The following is a 23,201-nucleotide window of genomic DNA, read 5'->3' as shown; positions in this document are numbered from 1 at the left end:
CAAATTCTTTCCCCTGGTAATTTGAAATACTGAAGAGAGAAGCACAGAGACAAGACTAATCATATTAATGTCAGCAGTCCAGAGAGAATTCTGCTGCTGTGGAGTTTCCTGGGGAAGGACTTGGTTTATCTCCCTAAGTCTTGGTTGCTCAACGTTTCCTCAATAGTTTCCAGCATCTTTATCCTGAAACTAGTGCAAGTTCCTGTTGTCTGAAATCAAAAAACAATAATACAGAATGGGTATAGGTTGGTAGGGACATGTCAGACAGGGCTTCTGGTACCACGTTAAAGATTGTAGACTTTATCTTACATGGGACAAGAAGCTATTGAAGCTTGCTTACAAGCAAGGAAGTGGTATGATCAGATTGTATTTTAAGGACCTTACTCTGGCTGCTGTGAAGAGAATGGAATGACAGAGTGTGAAAGAGAAGTGGGTAGTTCACCTGGGAGACCATTTAGTTCTCTGGATGAGAAATAAAGTAATTCATACTAGAATAGGGACAGTGGAAATGGAAAGCAGTGATTCAATTGGATACACTATAGAAGTAGAATCAGTAGGATTTGGGGAAGGGATTGGACATGAGAGGTGCAGGGGAAAGATATCAAGGCTGTGTCCAGGTTTTTGCCAAGAGCTACTTGGCCAAGGGCAGTGACATTTACTGATTCAGATGAATCTGAAGGAGGAGCAGATCGGTGAAGGAGAGCAAGAATTCAGTCTTCTTGATTTCTAGAGGTCTTTATGTAAACCCAAGCTGAATAAAACTTTTATCTAATGTAACTTTTTACATTCATCTAACTGGCAATCCAATTTTTTCCTTTTAATTTTTATTTAGTTTTTTTTTTTTTTAATTTGAGAGAGAGAAGAGAGACACAGAGTAGGGGAGAGGAGCAGGGGGGGAGGGGGAGAGGAGGTAGAGGGGGAGAGTGAGAGAGAGAGAGGGAGAGAGAATCATAATCAGGCTCCATGTTGCAGGGAGTATGGCCAGAGTTGCAAAAGATGAGTCTGCAAACAAAGTGCAGTTAAGTGAAGGTCCTCACACTCAGTGGGAATGAGGCCCCAACTCCAGAATGAAGCCTCTCTTTATTAGGATAATTGCTAAAGACTAAGTGCATAAAGTCAACTAAGCAAGTGAAGTAATCAACTTAATGATTTTGCTTTTCAAGGTTGAATCTTGGGATAATTGTTTTTTATGATACTAGGAAGGGTCAGGTGTGAAGGAGGATCTGGCCCTGGACAATGTTAATGGCTCAAGGTGTTCCTTAGTAGCCACAGCTGTGTTCAGCTATGTAACCATGTCCTAAGGCCTTGCACCTTCTCCAGCCTTTCCCTTTTGAAGTCTTTTCCTTTGATGTTTCTCTCACTGCATCTCCCACAGCTCCACACTGAGCTGTTAAAAAAAAAAAAAAAAAAAAATTGAAGGCACCTGGGTAGCTCAGATGGTTGAACGTCCAACTCTTGATTTTGGCTCAGGTCATGATCTCATGGTTTTTGAGTTTGAGCCCTGCACTGGGCTCTGTGCTGACAGTGCAAAGCCTGCTTGGGATTTTCTCTCTCTCTCCCTCTTTCTCTCTCTGCCCATCTCCTGCACACACACACACACACACACACACACACACACTCTCTCTCTCTCTCTCTGTCTTAAATAAATAAACATTAAAAAATATATATTTATTTAGTAATCTCTAACCCAACATGGGGCTTGAATTCATAACCCCAGGATCAAAAGTCACATGCTCAACTGACTGAGCCAGCCAGGAGCCCCTGGCAATTCAGTCTTGAGTTTTACATCTGCCGAGAGAGAAAGACAAAAAAAAAAGGTGAGGGGGGGAGAGAAAATTCCCCTATAGGTATAATGTTAACTAAGCTGCTCTATGTGAAAGAACTTAGGACATGATAATTAGAGACATCCTGAATAATAAGAACTTTATATAGTTTAAGCTCTAGAATAAATGGTCCTGAAACAGAATGGAATATTCTGTCATTAAATGTTGCATCATTTGGGTTTTAGGTCTCATTTTATCTTACAAGAAATTACTTATCCTCCTCCACTCTCCAAGGTAATTAATCATTTTCCATATTTCACGGGCAGCCTGTTTTACTATTTCCTTTAGTATCTGTAATGATATTCATATTACTTGAAAAATGTATCTGCCAGATAAACTAATGCTAATAAGTATGCACTACTGCTGCAATGTCAGGTAATTTCCAAGTTCTATGTTTTTTTTCAGGGACATGACATTTAAAGATAAAGTATATTATTAGAAGTTCCCTGGAATCTTGAGACTCTTAATACTCCTAAAACAAATAGAACACATTGAAACCTTACAAATAATTGCTATTCAACTTGCAAAGAATCTATTAAAAACTATACTTGATTTATATTACTAGTTTTTAATCCCTAATAATTAAACATGTTTAAACCATATCCACACAAAACATGGATTTCAACTGACAAATCAGCCACACTAGCTTCTTAATATCCTAAAGTATTTACCTTAAGGAAAAGCGTTATATTAGGTAGAATAATTTTGACTACAGTTCTCAGAAAACTCAATTACAACCTAAACAATAAGGAAATAACATGGTTTGGAAAATCCCAGAGGTAGGACAGGCTTCAGTGCTGACTTCAACCAACAGCCTAGCTCCATTTCCCTGCAAGTCTCCTGGCCCTGCGGTTTTTTGTGTGCTGGCTTTATCCTCAGCCTGACCTCAAAAAGGCTGCAGCCCTTGTAGGCCTCATATCTAAGGAAACTGCTGTCAAAGGAAGTCAAAGGAAGACAGAGGCAGCTGCTGCTAGAAGCTTTCACAGAATTATAAAAAGAAGAACTTCCCCAGAATTCAAATCAAACATTTCCTCATATTTCATTGGTCCAATCTGATCACATGTCTGGACTAGAACCAACTGCAAACACAAGGTTAAAATTACTCTTATACTGACTAGGTCTGTATCAGTCAGGGTTCTCCAGAGAAACTGAATCAATGAGGGAAAGGGTAATCTGTATCTACATCTACATGTCTACCACAAAGATAATCTCTTTAAAGTCAACTGATTAGATGCTAATCACACCTACAAAATACTTTACTGCAGGGCACCTGGGTGGATCGGCACTTAAGAAGCTTCCAACTTTTGATATCTGCTGAGGTCATCATCTTGTTTGAGGTCATGATCTCACGGTTCAGGAGTTTGAGGCCTGAATCGGCTCCGTCCTGGCAGTGTGGAGCCTGCTTCGGATCCTCTCCCTCCCTCTCTCTGCCCTCCCCCTCTCTCTCCCCCTCTGTCTCTCTCTGTCTCTCTCAAATTAAATAAATAAACATTTGGGGGGAAAAATACTTCACAGCAACACCTAGATTACTACCTGATTAGGTAACTGAATACTCTAGCCTACCTAGTTTGACACATAAAACTATCACAAGTTCCATTTCTGAACTTGTGAGGAGTGTGTTGAAGAAGGGTAGAAATGCAAACCTGTACAAAATTGGGATTCTATGAGGAGAAAAAGGAGTGAATGTCAACTAGGCAAGCAAAAACATCCACTAGTGGCATGGATCATAAATAAGTCCCATTACCTCTGTGATCTCTTTGGGAATGCCAAAAATGGTGACTTATATTTATAATGTTGAGAATTTTCTCATGTTGAAATTGTGACCATCTTAGAGGGTCGAGTTTGGTAAGTGAGTTTATAGGCAGTGTAATGTTTGGAGAGGCAGACACACATTACAGAGAGTTTTTTTTCAATTAGACATTGCATTAGTGAATTAGAATTAGATTAATCATGAGTTATAAACAAAACCACAGAAGCTTAAGATAGATGCTCATTTTTCTCTCAGATTCAAGAAGTCTGGGAATGTTTAGTCCAGAGTTGTAGAAGGACTTCATGGTGTCAGGGTGCAAGATTTCTTCCATCTTATTGCTCTGTCACAAGTGTTTCCTTTCTAAGGTTTCCTCTTGATCTGAGGTGGTTTGTGGAAGTCTACCCTTTGTAATCATATTCCAGCCAACAGAAAGGAATAAAGGCAGATCATGTTCCTTCCTTTAAAGGGCATTTCTTGGAAGCTGCACTGCCCATTTCCACTTACATCCTACTAGCCAGAACTTAGTCATATGGCCATACCAGACTAGAAGAAACTAGAAAATGTAGGCTTTGTTCCCAGCAGCCCATATGGCTTCTAGGGTAACCAGTGAGACTAGATTTTTATGAGACACAGGATTTTCAATGCTGAACAGTTGGTTGCCATAGTTCTATTACTCTGGAAGGAAAGGAGAATGGATATTTTCCAACACTGGGACCACAATCAACTGGGGCTTTTTTGGTTGTAACCGATAAGAAATTAGACCTAAAATAATGGCATAAGCTAATATATATATATTATATATGTATATAATATATATATATTATAATATAATATATTATATAATATAATTATATAATATATAAATATAATTATATAATATAATATATTATGCCTAAAATAATGGCATAAGCTAATATATATATAATATATATATTATAATATAATATAATATATATATATAATTTATAAATACATGTGTGTATATATATATGCATATATACACATGTATGTATATATATACACATATATATGTGTGTATATGTGTGTATATGTGTGTATATATATATATATATATATATATATATATATATAATTTATTGACTGGTGTAACTGAAAAACAGAGGCCAAAATAAAATCATTAGAACCAGGTCTCTCACGAACTGCCTATCCCCCTTGTCTCTCTGTTGGCTCCATTCTCAAACAGGTGGTACAAAAGGCTGGCAGCAACATTGGGTTCCCAACCTCATGTTAGAAACCCATCAAAAAGAAGAGCAGTATCTTCTCTTAAAAATCAGAACCAAATCTACGAGCCTGGTCCTCACGCGCCCGAATTTGATCAGGTGTTCATCCTTGAGCCCACTACTCTCCCCAGGGCATGACTGTCCCTTGAAGCAGGTGGGTCCACTCACTGCCCTCCCCTCCCCCAAACTATGAGACCTGAAAACAGAGAAAGGGAGTTTTGTTTTAGAAACTGTCAGTACTAGGAAAAGAGTGGCTGGAGGCTGCCAAGTAGCAAAAATGCAAATGTACACTACAGACAGCCATGCCCACAATGGCTGAAAAGCAGAGAGATTCAGACCACTGCCAGAAAGAAAATCTTGCCCTTTCACAAGCAACGCATGCACAGGAAGTCTAGATGATGGCATAAAACGGTCTTAAACAACCTCTTCTGTCTGGCTCTCCTTCTTCATTACTGTCCTACCTAGTCCTCATGGTCTTTATTAATCTACTACTCTTATTCCCAATCAATGAGTTTTAACCAATTTTCCTAAGTGGATACAGGAGATTAAAAGCTTCAGCTTCTTCAAGTCCCCGACAGAAAATTATCCAAAGGGCTAATACACATTTGTCTAGTTAATCTGACCACATTTTATACCTTAATACCAGTGGTATTATGCAGATAGTCTCTGCTGGTTTATGCAGTCATACCAAAACCCCTCTTCCATACCCACTCATATATCCTGCATAATATATTTTATGAGTGTGTATGATGTTAATATAACATATCATCTATTTTTTTTCTAATTCAGATTCTGTAAGGCAAAAACACATTTTGAAAAAAAAACCATTTTGGTCCATACAGCATGACTTTTAGCTCACATAGTAAGTCAGAATGGTAATGGGATCAGATAAGAACTACTTTACTGTTCAAATAAATTATATTTGTGTAGCACTTTTAACTTCCCAGAGAATTCTTGCACCTTATCTAAATCTCAACAACTCTGTGAAACAAATAGATGTAAGTATTATTTTCCACATTTCACAGGTAAAAACCTGAAGCTCAGAAAAAGTTACATGACTTGCTTAAGTTAGCACAACTAGCTAGTGGCAGATTAGAGATCTGAACCTCCTTCCTCTTGGCCCCTAGATCTCTGATCATTCCACATGTGTGCTACCACCCATCTTCTTCCCCATCTTTCCACTTTCCAAAACTTCTTTACCATTGGCCCTTCTGGGGGATGCTCTATATTATACTAGTTACCAACTGCACCTTCGGACTATGTATGAGAGACCTGGGTTCAAACACCATTTCATCTTCTTACTTCTCACATCCTTTCGGCCCTGTTTAACATTTCTCACTCTCATGACTTTGGCTACCATGTATACAATGTATATAGTGACACCTAAACCTATCTCCAACCTAAACACCTTCACGGAGCTTCATACTTCCATATACTCATATATGAAACTGCTTACTGGGCATTTTCGAGTGCAAATGCCATAGACGTTTAAAATTTTAAATGTCCAAACCTGGAATCATCATTTCCTATCCTTTCTGTGATCCCTCAGTTCTTATCTTGGAATCATCCTTGAATCCTATTACTCACTCCATTCCAATCTCATCCCATCAGACACAAAGTTCTGAATATTTTACCACTTTTCCATTTCCAGGTAGAGGTGAGCAACTCTCCAAGCCAAAGTTTTGATTAATATCTTCAATTTTATTGAGAGGATGATTGACCCATTGTGGTAGGTAGAGCAATGGCCCCACAAAGATATCCACATCCTAATTTCTGGAACCTGCGAATGTTACATGGCAAAGGAAAATTAAGGTTGCAGATGGAATTCAGATTGCTAATCAACCGAATTTAAAATAAAGATTATCTGAGTGAGCTCACTGTAATCACAAGGGCCAAAATTGGAAGAGGGAGGCAGAAGACAGAGGGAGGCCATATGAGAAGGATTTGACTCGCCTTTGCCAACTTTGGAGAGGGAGAAAGGGGCTTATGAGAAGGAATATGGGTAACCTCCAGAAGCTGTAAAAGGCAAGAAAACTGATTCTCCCCTAAAGCTTCCATTAGGTTTATATTAACTTGTCACAGATTGCCACCAAATCAGTGGCTTAAAACAACACACATTTATAATTCCAAAACCAGTTTCAACATGTGTCAACAGAGCCATATTCCCTTTGGAAGCTCTAGGGAAGAATCTATTTCCTGTTTTTCTCCAGCTTCTAGAATTGTATTTTTTATATTCCTTAACTCATGGCCCCTTCATCTGTCTTCACAGCTAATAATGTGGCATCTTCAAATCTTTTTGTGCTTTTATCACATCACCTTCTTTCTAAAGTCAAATCTCCTTACATCACATTCTTGCTAAGAATCCATCTTCTAACTGTTTGCTGCCAACTCTTAGAAGACTTGTTACAGGGGCACCTGCGTGGCTCAGTCGGTTGAGCGTCTGACTTCGGCTTGGGTCATGATCTCACTGCTCGTGAGTTCGAGCCCTGCGTCAAGCTCTGTGCTGACAGCTCAGAGCCTGGAGCCTGCTTCCGATTCTGTGTCTCCCTCTCTCTCTGCCCCTAACCCACTCGCATTCTGTCTCTCTCTTAAAAATAAATAATACTAATAAAAAAGACTTGTTAGAAATTATTCATGCCTAAAGAACAACCAACCTTTCTATTACTATTGTACAGACCAGAGCTGCCCAATAGAACTTTCTGTGATGATGGATATGGTCTATACTTATGCTGTATTTCACAGAAATTGAATCATATAATATATGGTATTCTGTGGCTAGCTTCTTTCGCTTAGCACAACATCTTCAAGGTTCATCAATTTTTGGAGCATATATCAGTACTTCATTCCTTTTTATTACCAAATAAGATTCCATTGTTTGGATTTACCACATGTTGTTTATCTATTCATCAGTTGACATGAATTTGGGTTGTTTTCAGCTTTGGCAATTAGTATTGCTATAAATATTTCTATGAAAGTTTTTGTGTGACCATATATTTTCATTTTTTTTGGGTAAGAAATGAATGGCTGTCACATGGTGACTCTATGTTTAATTAATATTTGACCAGCTGCCAAATTGTTTCCAATTTTCCTTTCCCACTAGTACATAAGGGTTCCATTTTCTTCACATTCTCACCAACACTTGTTATTTCACTTTTTGACTCTAGCCTACCTGGTGTAAGTGGTATTGTATTGAATTTTTGATGTGGATTTCCCTAATGAATAATGGCATTGAGCATCTTTTCATGGGTTTATTGGCCAATTGTATGTCCTTGGAAAAAATGTCTATCCAGATCCTTTGTGCATTTTTAAAATGAGCTATTATCATTTTTATTATTGACTTGCAAGGGTTCTTTGTATATTCTAGATATAAATCCCTTATGAGATGTATGGTTTGCAAATATTTCCTCCTATTCCATATGTCATTTTTCACTTTCTTTTTTTAAAATGTTCATTTATTTTTGAGAGAGAGAAAGAGAGAGGAGAGAGAGAGAGAACAAGCAGGGGAGGGGCAGAGAGAGAGGAGGACAGAGGACCTGAAGTGGGCTCCGTGCTGACAGGATGCAGGGCTTGAACCTGCAAACCACGGGATCATGAGCTGAGCTGAAGTCGGCAGCCGAACCAAGTGAGCCACCCAGGTGCCCCATCATTTTTCACTTTCTTAGTGGTGTCCTTTTTCTTTTGCTGCTCATGCTTTTTGTGTCATATCTAAAAATCCCCCACCAAATCTGAGATCATGAAATTTATTTCTGTGTCTTCTAAGAGTTTTATAGTTTGGCACATTTACTTAGGTCTTTGATCCATTTTGTGTTAATTTTTGCATATGGTGTGAGGAAAGTATCCAACTTTATTCCTTTGCATACTTTGCATGTGGATATCCAATTGTCTCCACATTATTTCTTGGAAACACTATTTCTTGCCCATTGAATAGACTTGGCACCCTTGTTGGAAATCAGTTGGTATGTTTGTTGATCTACTTATTCTATCCATTATTTAAAGTTGAATATTGAAGTCTCTATTTCTTCCTTCATTTCTGTATTTTACTCCATGTATTTGATGCTTTGATGCTAGATGCATACATATTTATAATTGTAATATCTTCCTAATGGATTTTCATTTTATCGTGATTTGATGGGTACACTTATGAATGATCTGGCTATGGGCCATACCTCTGTTCCTTTTCCTGCACCTCTCAACTGAAAGGATGTAAAAATAAGCCTTCTCTTACATGCAGAGAGTCTAGTTTTATTATTAATAGGATTGACTTTTATTTTTTATTTTTTTTTAAATTTCTAATGTTTATTTATTTCTGAGAGACACAGAGTGTGAGCAGGGGAGGGGAAGAGAGAGAGGGAGACAGAATCCAAAGCAGACTCCAGGCTCTGAGCTGTCAGCACAGAGCCCGATGCAGAGCTCGAACTCATGGACCATGAGATCATGACCTGAGCTGAAGTCAGATGCCCAAATGACTGAGCCACCCAGGTGCCCCAATGATTGACTTCTAACAGATAATTGGCATAGCTATTCAATTATTATCAGAAAGGAGAGCCACAGATTACTTATTCTAAAACACAAAAGATGTTATTTTATATTCTATCCATTATATTGTTTTGAACAGCAATAATGTGACTCTCTTGTTTCCAAATCATTGGATTCTAACAACCTTTTTTAGGCAAAGTCCAAAAAATATTTCTTACAAACACTAGACTTCTAGTCCCTTGAAAGAAGAGAATATATCTCATTCCTTCTTATACTTCTCCTGTATCGAAGAGAGCTTGCTGTAGAACAAATGTCTGATGATTTGAAATTTTAGAATGTTTTTATCACCTCTTTGGGAACAGATATCTACCCAGATATTTAAAAAAGAAGGTGGAGGTGATATGCCTTTCTATCCACAATGAAATAAAAATGAGTATTAATTATAAGAGCATAAGGAATAAAGTAAAAATCACCTGAAAAAGAATTAACTACTATTGAGTTTTCTATAAATATTCTTCCAGGCATCTATGCATAAACAAAAGCAAATTTTTCCATAGAATCATACTGTCATTGGGCTTTAACCTGATTTTTTGACTTGTCAATGTCTTGAAGATATTGAAATGTGTCATTCTTTTTAATATTGCAGGACCTACCCAATTAAAAGTTTAAGAAATTACTGGATAATTTTTGATTTTTGTAATGCTTATTTATTTTTGAGAGAGAGAGAGAGACAGAGAGAGAGAGAAAAAGCGTGAAGTAGGGAGGGGCAGAGGGAGAGAGAGAGACAGAATCGGAAGCAGGCTCCAGGCTCTGACCTGTCAGCACAGAGCCAGACACGGGGCTTGAGCTCATGAACTGTGAGATCATAACCTCAGCTGAAGTCAGATGCTCAACCGACTGAGCCACCTAGGCACCCCTGTTGATTCTTAATTTTAAAAAAATTTATACAAATAGTATGTAATTACATACAGTAAAAATTAAAACAAGGCAATGCATATAGAATGGAAAATTAAAAAGCCCCCTTTACTTTGGACTCGTACTCTCTCTAATATTCTAGAATAACCACCGTTAACAGTTTAGTTTCCTTTCAGATATTTTTCTATGAATTTCTATACAAATACCACAAATGTATAATTTTGGTTTATTCTTTTTTTACATAAGTGGAGTCACATCATACACACTACTCTGCAACATGATTTCTTTACTTAACAATATATTCTGGTGAAGTTTTCCTGTAAGTACATGTAGATCTCTCTCATTGTTTTTAATTGCTGTGTAGTGTTTCTCCTGGTAAAGATATAATATATTGAAGGGGATGGATATTTAAAATGTTATGTTTTGTCTTCTAAAATGGCTCAGTCGGTTAAGCATCCAACTTCGGCTCAGGTCATGATCTGGTGGTTCGTGGGTTGGAGCCCCTTCGTCCGGCTCCACGCTGACAGCTCTGTGCCTGGAGCCTGCTTAGGATTCTGTGTCTCCCTCTCTCTCTGCCCCTCCCTGCTCATGCTCTGTCTCTCTGTCTCTCTCTCAAAAATAAACATTTAAAAAAAATTTTAAAAGACTGAAAAATCATTAATTATTACAAGATATTTATATAAAACCAATTTTTCTTCCAGGTTCTTATACAAAATGGGAAATAAAGCCTGCCTGTTGAAATCTACTTTCCCTTCCTTCTACATCTGGTCACTAAAAGCTATCTCTAAATTCTGTCACCCTTTCTTTCCTCCCACTACTTTCCCAACTGCATTCCAGTGAACAGCACTTCAATGCTATTAGACTGATTATACTCTAGGATTACTCAATATATTAGTCCATTCTAACCTTTCAGCATTTGGAAGTGTTTTGTTAGACATCAGTAAATGGAACCGCAGGGTACCCTGAGGTAGGCAGAAAAGTCACAGTGTAGATATGACTGAAGAGCAGCAATGTTTCAAGTCACAGCTCAAGACCACTGGGAACTGGCTGGTGTCCATTTAGGATTTATAAGTGGGGAAATGTTTATCTTGTTAATTTATTTATTTTCCAACTAAATAGCTTTATTTCACTGAAGGCCGCCACCCTAATTCATCTACAGAAAAGTACATATTAGAAGATTTATCATTGCTATTCCACTGGGGGCTGCCACAGGAATGATTAGTGTGTGATATGAAATACAACATCTAGTCTCCTAAAACACTCCCCTGGATTCCCAGGTTGAGACTGGAGAAGACAAAGTTGCTAACTGAATTGGAAATACATATCTGTATAAATATACATATATATGAAATACACTTAAATATAACACACTGGAAATATATATATTGTGTTAAGAACACTTAACATGAGATAGCCCCTCTTAACACATTTTTAATTGCACAATACGGTATTAACTACATACAGTGTGGTACAGATCTCTAGAACTTACTCATTGTGTACACCTGAAACTTCATACCCATTATGAATATAATGGTATATTATATATACTTCATACCCATTATGAATAGCAACTCCCCATTTCCCCTTCCCCGAGCCCCTGGAAATCACCATTCTACTCTGCTTCTATGAATGTGACTCTTTCAGATACCTGATACAAGTGGAATCATACAGTATTTGTATTTCTGGGGCTGACTTACTTTATTTAACATAATGTCCTCCAAGTTCATTCATGGTCACATATGGCAAGATATCCTTCTTTTGTAAGGTATGTATATACTACATTTTCTTTACCCATTCATCTGTGAATGGACATCTAGGTTGCTTCCACATCTTGGCTATTGTGAATAATGGTGCAATGAATATGGGAGTACAAATACCTCTTCGAAATCCTGAAACGGATATTTTAAACTCACAATGAAACTATACGTACAGTTTCCCTATACTTTTCCACGCACTTTCAATAATTTATGATGAAGACTATTGGACCTACCTGATTCATTACAAGAGTACTATCTTAACTCATTGATTATAGATTTTGTCTTCAGTGGGCTTTGACATGTGACCTTTGATCAAATAGTATGATGGAGGAAGGATCCCTTGTGTGGCTGTTTAATTCCATGTTTCAAATAATGACCTTCATTATTTTAAAAGGGATACCCAAGTATCTGCTAGCCATAAGTGAGTGGCTTCTCAGGAGACAAGAGGAGCTCAGAGATGAGGAGGCTTCGAGGAGCATGGATTCAGTAAAGGCTTATGAGAACGAACTTGAAATATGGCTGTTGGAAAAGGTCAATAGCCTCTGGTTCCTTTACACTTAGGCCTCACCTCCCATCTTTTTCTTGTCAAGGACTGCCCTCATCTAGACTTGGACCAGTCATTTTGGACCAAAAGCTCATTTTGCTTGGTCCTCCAAAACTTTTTTTCTTTTCTTCTCCTTCTTTTTTTAAATCCAGCGGCTGACTCTGTGAAGTACATTACTAAAATTGGCCAAGATTTTTGCCCTAGAAGACCACGAGGCACAGGAGGGGTGTAGTGAAGAGGAATAACAGGAATTGAGAAACTTCTCTTTGTGAACCTGATGGAATGGAAAGAAGTAGACTCTGGGTCTAGAAAACCATCCTCAGGATGGGCACGGGAAACTGGAAAAAAGTGAGAAATGTGTAGAAGAGCGTCCTGCTTATTGCTGGCCAAAGTGTTGGTTTGCCGTGAATATATGCAGTATGGACATGACTTAATCTCTTATTGAAAAAGCTGTAAATTTGCTTCAAGCTGTATTTTCTTCTTTAGTAGCTTCTTTTTCTCTTTCTTTCTTTCTGTCACTTATTTTTGAGAGAGAGAGAGTGTGTGCGAACAGGGGAGGGGCAGAGAGAGGGAGACACAGAATCCAAAGCAGGCTTCAGGCTCTGAGCTGTCAGCACAGAGCCCGACGCAGGCTCAAACTCACGGACTGTGAGATCATGACCTGAGCAGAAGTTGCATACTTAACCGACTGAGCCACCCAGGCGCCCCTCAAAAATAAACATTAAGTAAAACAAAACAAAACATGATATACTATAATGTAATGAGTTGGTTCCCTATGGCTGGATAAGTTACCCTGACTTGTGCTCTACTGAGCTTCTAAAATAATGAACTTGGAACATGATATGAAAATAATTAAAGGGTGTCACAGTCTCTCGGCAGCATTTTTTCCAAACATATTATTGCAGGCATTAATAGTTGTCTTAGAGCACAATTAGCAGGATTGTGCTGCAAAAAAAATCACCCAATCAACAGGTATCTGAAAAGGTGCTCAATATCACTAATCATCGGGGAAACGCAAATCAAAACCACAATGAGCTATCACCTCATACTTGTCAAAATGGCTAGAATCTAAAAGACAAAAAATAGTAAGTGTTGATGAGGATGTGGACAAGAGGGGACACTTGTGTATTGTTGGTAGGAATACAAATTGGTGTAGCCACTGTGGGAAACAGGATAAAAGGTCCTCAAAAAATTAAAAATTGAAATATCATATGATCCGGCAATTCTACTTCTGGGTATTTATCCAAAGGAAATGGAAACACTAAATCAAAAAGATATATGTATCTGTATATTCACTGCAGCATTATTTACGATACCAAGGCAAGGAAGCAACCTGTGTCCATCAATGAGTGAATGGATAAAGAAAATATGTCTGTATGGGGTGCCTGGGTGGCTTAGTCGGTTAAGTGCCCGACTTTGGCTCAGGTCATGATCTCATGGTTCATGGGTTTGAGCCCTGTGTTCGTCTCTGTCCTGAAAGCTCAGAGCCTGGAGCCTGCTTCAGATTCTGTGTCTCCTTCTCTCTCTGCCCCTCCCCCACTTGCACTCTGTGTCTCTCTCAAAAATAAATAAACATTTTAAAAAAAGAAAAAAAGAAAATGTGTTTCATATTATACCTATATAATCATGTAATTATATATAATTATATGTATTATATATAATTATATATTGCATATAATTATATATATAATTATATGTATATAAAATTCAGTCATTAAAAAGACATTGTTGTCATTTACAACATGGAGGGAACTTGAGGACATTATGCTAAGTGAAATAAGTCAGAGAAAGACAAATACCATATCATCTCACTTACATGTAGAATCTAAAAATTAAAAACATACAAAAATCTCCAAACTCATAGAGAACAGAATGCTGCTTGTCAGAGGGGGTAAGGAGTAGGCAAATGGGTTAAGGGGTCAAAAAGTACATGCTTCCAGTTATAAAATAAATAAATCACGGGATGTAATGCACAGCATGGTGACTATAGCTAATAATACTGTATTATATATAACTTTTAAGATACCATCACAAGAAAAAATTGTAGCTATGTGTGGTGATGGCTGTTAACTAGATATATCGTGGTGATCATCTTGCAATATACACAGATATCAAATCATTATGTTCTATAACTGAAACTAATGTTATATGTCAATTATATGTTCATAAAAAATTTTAAGTGATTATCTTATACCATTTTAGAAAGATGACTTGTACATTTTATGATTATCAGAGGCATTTATAAGAAATAACCTAATTTCACTAACGTTCATGAAATAACATTTAGTTTTGTTTACAGGGCTTAAATGATTTTGTTTCCTTAGGGAATTTTCAAGTTTGGTCTCCAGTTTGCATTTTATTTTAATAATAGGAAAGAAGGCATGAACAAAGACTCCATGTCAGAAGGCCCTTGATATGCATGTGGAGCAGAAGGTGGGCTGAGATAGTCAAAGCCATAGTTTCCAAACATAATTACTAAATATTTACTTTCAAATAAAATTGCATTTATAACCCAAATAATATAAAATAGATAAGTGGTACTTTATAATTTAAATGTCTTTTTTTTTTTATTTTAGTTGCATAATATTTTTCTGTTATAAATGAAATCAATGATGATAATAAGGCTCTTTTGATGAACAAAAAGTTTGCAACCATGGATTAATGTCTGATTGTTTTCTTATTTTTTTTTTCTATTTGGGTGCACAATACTAAGAAAATTCTGATTTGTATTGCAGCTTGCCCTAAAATCCCTAAAATCTGCTTCCATTAAAGTAGATCAGAGGTGCCTAGGTGGCTTAGTTGGTTAGGTGTCTGACTCTGGATTCTGGCTCAGGTCATGATGGCAGGGTTGGTGAGATCAACCTCTGAGTCAGGATTCTCTCTCTCCCTCTCTCTCTGTCCACCCCCCCTCCCCCCAATAAATAAATAAACCTAAAAAAAATCAGAAGCTTGAAAGAAAAGTAGCAGAAAGTGTTTGCTTCAATAGTCAGTCACTAATAATATTGATTGGTTTTGTTTATACATACAAATATCAGACATGAAGTAACCAAAATTGAAAACAACTTCAAATGCTGTCTATCGTACATTACCATGAAGTGTTTTAGGTGCTCTTGTTGAACAACTGCTATGCTGTAATGAGAAATAATGCTAGGCAGTAGATCCATCCAAGCAGGGCATCCAATTATTATACCGCTATACAAGTTTAAGTGATTTAACACGCAGAAGTGAAAATGATAAAAAGATAAGTACAGAGCGTCTTTTTTATTTTTTATTTTTATTTTTTTTAAGAGAGAGAGCGCGAGCAGGAGGGGCAAAAGGCAGAGAATCTTAAGCAGGTTCCATGCTCAGCACAGACCCCGAGATCTCAAGACCCTGAGATCAAGACCTGAGCCAGAGACCAAGACCTGAGCCAGAAATCAAAGCCTGCTGCTAACCACATGACCCACCCACGCGCCCTTCAACCTTAATCACTGATTTATTCTGCAAGTTGAAGCACAGGAATTCAGAAGAGAAAGAAACATTATTCCCAACTGCATAATCTGGTAACCTTCAGTATGTTAAAATCAGAGAAACATCACAATTGAGTGTACATGCAATTGTTTTGTTAGAATTGATAGGGTAGTTCAACCATAATTTAAGCTTTAATATCAAAATCTGGAGCCTGCTTCGGATTCTGTCTTCTTCACTCTCTGGCCCTCCCCTGCTCATGCTCACTTGCACGTTCTCTCTCAAAAAATAAATAAACTTAAAAAATATATATAATGTTTGTGGAACCTCTGAAGTACTTCAGTGAAGCCGTTAAGGTTATATTGTTTTCTAAGCCTTGATTAGAGAGATCTTGGCTATAAGAACTTGAACTTGAACCTGCAGTCTATGAGGATTCTTGAAAAGTTTAGGAGAGCTTGTGCAAAGACCAGATGTGTATTTGACATGATCATTTAAGAGGTGGTGAACTCTGAGAGAGAAAGGAAATTCATTTAGGAAGCAACTCCAATCAAGCAGATGAGAGAAATGGACACTCAAGTGTCCTCAAGTCCTGAGCTTGGGCAGAATGAGTGAAACTTGGGTGTCAGGGTCAAAGACAGTTTATAAAACAGGGAAGCATAAAGATAAAAGCAATCTATACTACCATCTAGTCCAGGGTTTGAATCCTGCCTGATGTATTCTAGTTTATGAAAATACAGAAAGCATCACAAAGTATAATCCTCTCGCAAACAGATTGAAAACTGCAAATGCAAACAGATACTGAAAACTGCAAACAGAATCTGGTCTGGACATGATCTTACATCTTGCTATTCTGTGCCTCTTTTTAAACTATTAACCACAAGAGCCCCTATGGTTAGAGAATAGCAGAGCTGAGATCTGAACCCAGGCAGCCTAGCTACATACAGGGTCCATGTTCTTTACCATTTGCTATCAACATTTGATTCTGAGGTTGTGTGAATTCATCCTGTGGAAGTGAAGAGGCAAATACCAAATAGATTGAAATATAAAGGTATTGTGCTGGGAGAAAGGAAAACCAGAAGAGATAATCTCCCTTGTATGCCAGGTTAAGACGCTTGAACTTTGTATCTTAGAAACATGGAGAGGTTTTTTCGTTTTTGTTTTTGTTTTCTTTTGAGAAAGAGTGGGAGGGTCAGAGAGAGAGCCACACAGGCTACTTACTGCCAGTACAGAGCCTGACGTAGGGCTCAAACCCACAAACCATGAGAACATGACCTGACCTGAAACCAAGAGCTGACTGCTTAACAGACTGAGTCACCCCAGCACCCCACACCACTGAGAGGGTTTAAGCAGAAGTAATACATCCAGACTTGAAATGATACAAAATTGTTCTGGTGTGTTTTGCTTCTTTAAATTTCTTTAGCACCTGAACATATTTTTCTTTTTCATTTCCGGAATTGAACTTTCTCCAAACATCTTGTGCATTTACTTTACTGCCACCCACTCTACACTGCAAGTAAAATTTAATTCATTTTTTATCCATCAAATAAATATTAAAATTTTTTTTTTGTATTTATTTTTGAGAGACAGTGAGACAAAGTGAGAGTGGGGGAGGGGCAGAGAGAGAGGGAGACACAGGATTGGAAACAGGCTCCAGGCTCTCAGCTGTCAGCACGGAGCCTGACGCAGGGCTCAAACCCACAGACTGTGAGATCATGACCTGAGCTGAAGTCGGACGCTCAACCGACTGAGCCACCCAGGCGCCCCAATCAAATAAATATTAGGAGCACATTAGTTAATACAATGCACTGTTTCCAAAAATCTATGAAAATAACACATAAAAGAAGTAAATTAAGAGATACTTTGCATTATAAAATAATACATTTACATATTTATGTAAAATTTCAAATTTATGTCTTTCAAATACATTAGAGGCAAATATCTGAAGGAATTTGTTTCTCATATATTAACAAACCATTGTATAAAATGGAGCATGCATACATTTTTTTACTGATTCAAATGATCTAGTTAAGAACTATTACTAGTTAAACCAAACAACCTTTGAAAAACAAGTTTCCAGATGCCCCTGTTTATCAATGTGGAGGAGTAAATGAATACTCTATCAGCTGTGAGGGCAGGATGTCCTATATCTCAGTAATGAGAGACGATACTAATAAATAGTATTTTAGGTTAATTTAAGCAAAAATCCCTCAAGCAGGGATGCCTGGGTGGCTTGTTGGTTAAGTGTCCAACTCTTGATTTTGACTCAGTCATGATCTCACAGTTTGGGGGATCCAGCCCCACACTGGGCTCTGGACTGAGGGCACAGAGCCTGCTTGGGATTCTCTCTCTGTCTCTCAAATTAAATAAATAAACTTCAAAAAAAAATCTTTAAAAATCCCTCAAGCAGAGAATGACAATTTAGAAAGTTTACAATCTAACTTTGACAAATTGCATTCATTTGACAGAAAGGGGATATGCAGTATATATATGTATGTAAACATACACACAAATGAATGTATGTATGCACATATATATAAAACATAACATATGATATACATATATACACACATACATAAAATAACATAATACAAAAGAAACTTTCCTTTGCCTCTCTGGAATCAGACCTTTTGTTTAAAAGCTTTGAATTCAGAAAATGGGGCACCTGGGTGGCTCAGTTCGTTGGGCGACCGACTTCAGCTCAGGTCATGATCTCACAGTTTGTGGGTTCAAGCCCTGTGTTGGGTTCTGTGCTGACATCTCAGAGACTGGAGCCTACTTCAGATTCTGTGTCTTCGCCTCTCTCTGCCCCTCCCCTGCTCACGCTCTGTGTCTGTCTCTCAATAATAAATAAACGTTAAATAAAATAAAATAAAAAATAAAAGCTTTGAATTCAATTCAATTCTCCCAACTTTTGGGGCACCTGGGCGGCTCAGCTGGTTAAATGTCAGACTTCAGCTCAGGTCACGGTCTCCCAGTTCTGTGAGTTTGAGTCCCGTGTCTGGGTTTACGTTGACAGCGTGAAGCCTGCTGCAGATTCTCTGTCTCCCTCTCTCTGCCCCTCCCCACTGTGTGCACTAGCTCCCTCTCTCTCAAAAAATAAACATTAAAAAAAAAAATCTCAACTTTCAAGAATGTGTAAATTAAGCTGTACAATATTACACAAAGAATAGTTTCCAGAATATATTAGCCACAAACTGTCCTCCAAAGCAAGAGGGAACTATTCTCATAATTCAGAAAAATTCAGATATTAAAAAAAAAATTGGGTTTTACACAGGCTAAAACTGAAATGACTTTGGAACCAGGAGGGAAACCTGTATAGAAGAACTTTTCTATAATTTGTTCAAATTCAAGAAACTCATACTTTAAAAAGGATAAAACACAGCCATAGAGCTGTAAAAAAAAATAGTACAGTGTCTTGACCATAGAGTAATGAGGCTGATTTTTTTTCCCACAAGAATTAAAGTCACATGGAGTACAAGCCTGAAATGTGTGTCTTCTCTTCAGTCAGAAGCAACAGAGTGAGACCAGCCAAGAAGAGTGAGTCATATGACCACAGTTAGACAAAGTTGCCAAAGTTGTTTTCCATTTCATATGTCCTCTAGAAGGGCAAAAGTGGAAAAGCAGACCCAATTGTGAATGTTAGCTTTTCCACATTCAATAAGCTACAGGACAGCTGCTATATGCTGATTAGGACTAGTAATGGGACTTAAGTTCTAATACCTGAATTTCCCCTCTATTCAACTTCTTAAAATATGTTGAAAACATAGAGCATTACTAACATAATTTCTCCTAATGTAATTGGATAGTCTAACTTGGCATCCTGTTCTCTCACTGATTTTGATTAAAATAATAATATTCATAAGGAAAAAAAGAGTTAAAAGAATACCATGAAAGGGCAAATGCTTTTATGGACAGACTTGAAACTGGATGGTTGATTGCGTTAAGTGTGCTTGCTAAAGAAGCTAAGGTCTTATTTAATTTCCTTGTGTGCTTTGCTTTGGTTCAAAAGAGCCATAAGCCCAGGATTTGGTCAGCACTTAAAACGTTTACGGAGTTTCCACTTGGTCCTTGCAGTCTGCTAAACGCATAGATGGTTCTATAAATATCTTGGGGCGCCTGGGTGGCTCAGTCGGTTGAGCATCCGACTTCGGCTCAGGTCATGATTTAGCAGGCTGTGAGTTCGAGCCCTGCGTCTGCTCTGTGGTGACAGCTCAGAGCCTGGAGCCTGCTTTGGGTTCTGTGTCTCCCTCTCTCTCTCTAACCCCTCCCCTGCTCATACTCTGTCTCTGTCAAAAATAAACAAATATTTAAAAAAATTAAAAAAAAAAGAAGAAATCAGACTTGGCTCATGTCCTCAAGGGGTTGGTCAAAAGATAAGGCTTTAAGAGAATGTATGTACCATACCAATCCACAACTGCAACTTGAATAATGCTAACATTTAATTGTTCCGTGTTTATAACGGGGCCAGAAGCTTTGAATGATTAATCTCATGTAAACCTTATGACAATTCTGACATTTAAGATTTTCAGGTAAGGACACTTAGGCCTAGATAAGTTATGTAACCTAAGGACAGTCAAAAGGATATACACCTGAATGTTTGCATCTGTTGAGTAATCTCTGGAGTTTCTGGGACTCTAGTGCCAGAAAGATCTTGCAAAATACAGACTTGGATGATGGGAGAAGGGAAAGAAGGAAGAGAAGGCCCTAGAGGCCCAGTCCTAACCTTGTCTCTTGTCCACGGGCAATCTTGACCAGGCTTTCCTGGTCACACCTAATGGCATTTGGCTTGTGGCAGATTCTTACTGCAAACCTGCTCTACTCAAGTCAGGGCCAAGGGTGGAGAGAGGGGACTGATACATGGACGAAATGAAAGCTGTCCGGGAGGGAGAACAGATGTAAGGGACCTCGAGGGGGTATCCCTTTGCAGCCCACACACGTGCCGGACACTGACTTGGAAAAGCAACAGGCTCCGAGAGAGACCCTGCGTTGCCCCAATGCTAGGCCAACAATTACCAAAGACTTTGGCGAAGGCCGACTCCCACGCCCCCTCAAAGCTAACAGGCCGACAAGGGGCTGCCTAGGCAAGTGCGTGCCTGGGGCACAGCTGCCCGGAACCCGCCGGCGCTGGGAAAAGACTCCGGGGCCGAAGGACTGGGGTACTTCCCCCGCGACCCGCGCTAGCAACGCAGGCTTACGCTCCCGGCCTGGCCCCTCCCAGCCTCGCGTCTCTATAAACTTGCAGCCTCAGAGGGCACGGGAGGCAGGAGGACGTCAGCGACGCGCGGTCGAGCCTCCCGCCCGCCCCTCGCGCGCCTGCCTCTCGCTCCCTTCCCGTTGACGCTGCGACGGTCCGGCAGCGCTCCGACACATTCACGCGCGCGCTGCCGATCGCCGTCTCCACCCAGCCCAGCCCCGAACATGGCGGCTCTCAAACGGCTCTCCGCCTGGCCCTGGCTCTGCGCCTCCACCTGCCGCTCCGGCGGCGTCTGGTCCAAGGTAAAGTGCAAGCGAAGAAGGCCACGCTCCGCCACAGAGCAGACGAAACCCCGCGTGTGCCCGTGTCCTCTCCCCTGCCCGCACCCACGCTGTCCAACCTACAAGTTAGCATCCGTGGCGCCGGGTCCAGAGGCAGCGAGACGCACCGATGCCTGCCTTGCCTCGCTGCTCCTTCGGGTGGCTGCCTTTGCGCGGTTCTGCAGCCGATTCCCTGAGCCAGGCGAGACCAGGCGTAGAGGCGCGCCAAGGGGCTGCAAGCGGGCGGGACGGCGTTTGGCAGCGGCGAGACGCCCTTCAGGGCACAATCGCGTCCTCAGGGGGGCACCGGGAGGGCGCGCGTGTCTACGGCGGGGTAGGGGTGACGGCAGCAGGGGGCAGGTTTGCACCCCGCACTGGGATTTGAGGGCTGGGGGGCCTCTAGAGGCCCAGAACCCAGGGCTGGTTAGCCACGGAACGGCATGAGTTGGCCGCTGAGGGGGCGGATGCCGGGTGCCTCGGAGGTGGAATGCCGTCCACTCCCTGTCTTCCCTTTTTTGGCTGCGCCGCACAGCACCGCGGCGGTGGGAAAGGGAACCCGGACTGGAGCGCACGCCTGGGCATCTTCTCTATCCAGCGGAGAAGCCTGTAGCGCTCCGGCCCGCCGTGGCTCGCGCGCGGTCTTGGGGCGCCGGCATCCTCGTTGGAGGATTTCCGTTTTCAAACCCTTAGAAAATCTTGTTCCGCCCTTACTGCCAATTCGCCAACAAGTGGTATCCTGAGACACTCTTCGCGCCGATTGTTAGTTGATAGGTTTTTTGTTTTGTTTTGTTTTTTTTGTTTTGTTTTGTTTTGTTTTTTTTTTGCCTTGCTCTGTCCCTAAATGTAGCCCAAGCTCAGCTGGAATTCGTGTTCCGAGTTCCCTGAGGCCAGTACTGGCCCAGAAGTGAGTGGAGGGTAGCTCATCTCCGCTACCATGGTAACCGCGGAACCTCTTCCTTGCAAGAGAACAACAACGAAAAGGGACCTTTTTAACTTAGTAGCGTATTAAGTGATAGTTTTGTACTTGAAAAACATACCTTGCACACGGTGTACTCACAGACTGCCCCGCCCCATTACTGTTTCCCACATCCAGTCTCTTGACAACAGTGAACTCAGGGGCCACTAAACCTCTTAGGTAAATGCTAGGGGGTGATGTAGAACTGGAACATTTTACTCATAAATGCCTCTTAGGAAAGGAAGCTTTTTGGTAATTGCAGGTAGCTTTGGGTTTATAAAGCATTATTAGAAGGGCACTTGACTAACCTTCAGTCACATTGTTGCAGGTGCTTTCGAAACTAATGCATGCCAGGACACTGTGATACCCTGCCTAGAGGTTAAAAACATTTGCTCTTTTGCCAGTTACTTATTTGCCTAAGTGTAATTTACTCACTTTCCATATTTAGGTATAGCATTAAACCACTTCTGAAGCCCAGCAAACCTCTCAGGTGGCAGTTACAAATTAGAGGTTTTGTGGGGCGCCTGGGTGGCTAAGGCAGTTAAGCCTCCTACTCTTGTCTCTTGATTTTATTTTAAATTTTAACGTTTATTTATTTTTGGGACAGAGACAGAGCATGAGCAGTTGGAGGAGAGGGCAGAGAGAGAGGGAGACACATAATCCAGAGCAGGATCCAGGCTCTGAGCTGTCTGCACAGAGCCCCATGTGGGGCTTGAACTCATGGACCATGAGATCATGACCTGAGCACAAGTCAGACACTCAACCAACTGAGCCACCCA

The 23,201-nt window shown here is 39.9% G+C and overlaps 2 protein-coding genes across 2 annotated transcripts in view; one reads left to right on the top strand and one right to left on the bottom strand.

The window, feature by feature from the left end:
- The window catches only part of RIMOC1 (RAB7A interacting MON1-CCZ1 complex subunit 1), a 48,528-nt gene extending 26,199 nt beyond the window's left edge, over positions 1 to 22,329 (bottom strand). The window contains exon 1 of the mRNA XM_078445147.2: positions 21,552 to 22,329. Coding sequence (XP_078301273.1) covers positions 21,552 to 21,561 — 10 coding nt within the window. The 5' untranslated portion in view covers positions 21,562 to 22,329. The remainder of the gene's footprint in view (positions 1 to 21,551) is intronic.
- OXCT1 (3-oxoacid CoA-transferase 1) overlaps positions 21,124 to 23,201 on the top strand; it is a 137,533-nt gene continuing 135,455 nt past the window's right edge. Inside the window, exon 1 of the mRNA XM_078445145.2 lies at positions 21,124 to 21,449. Coding sequence (XP_078301271.2) covers positions 21,372 to 21,449 — 78 coding nt within the window. The 5' untranslated portion in view covers positions 21,124 to 21,371. The remainder of the gene's footprint in view (positions 21,450 to 23,201) is intronic.

This window comes from Panthera onca, chromosome A1, assembly GCF_046562875.1.
Source record: "Panthera onca isolate mPanOnc1 chromosome A1, mPanOnc1 haplotype 2, whole genome shotgun sequence".
Lineage (NCBI taxonomy): Eukaryota > Metazoa > Chordata > Mammalia > Carnivora > Felidae > Panthera > Panthera onca.
The sequence above is the reverse complement of the archived record's forward strand: the minus strand, read 5'-3'. Positions and strand labels throughout refer to the sequence as shown.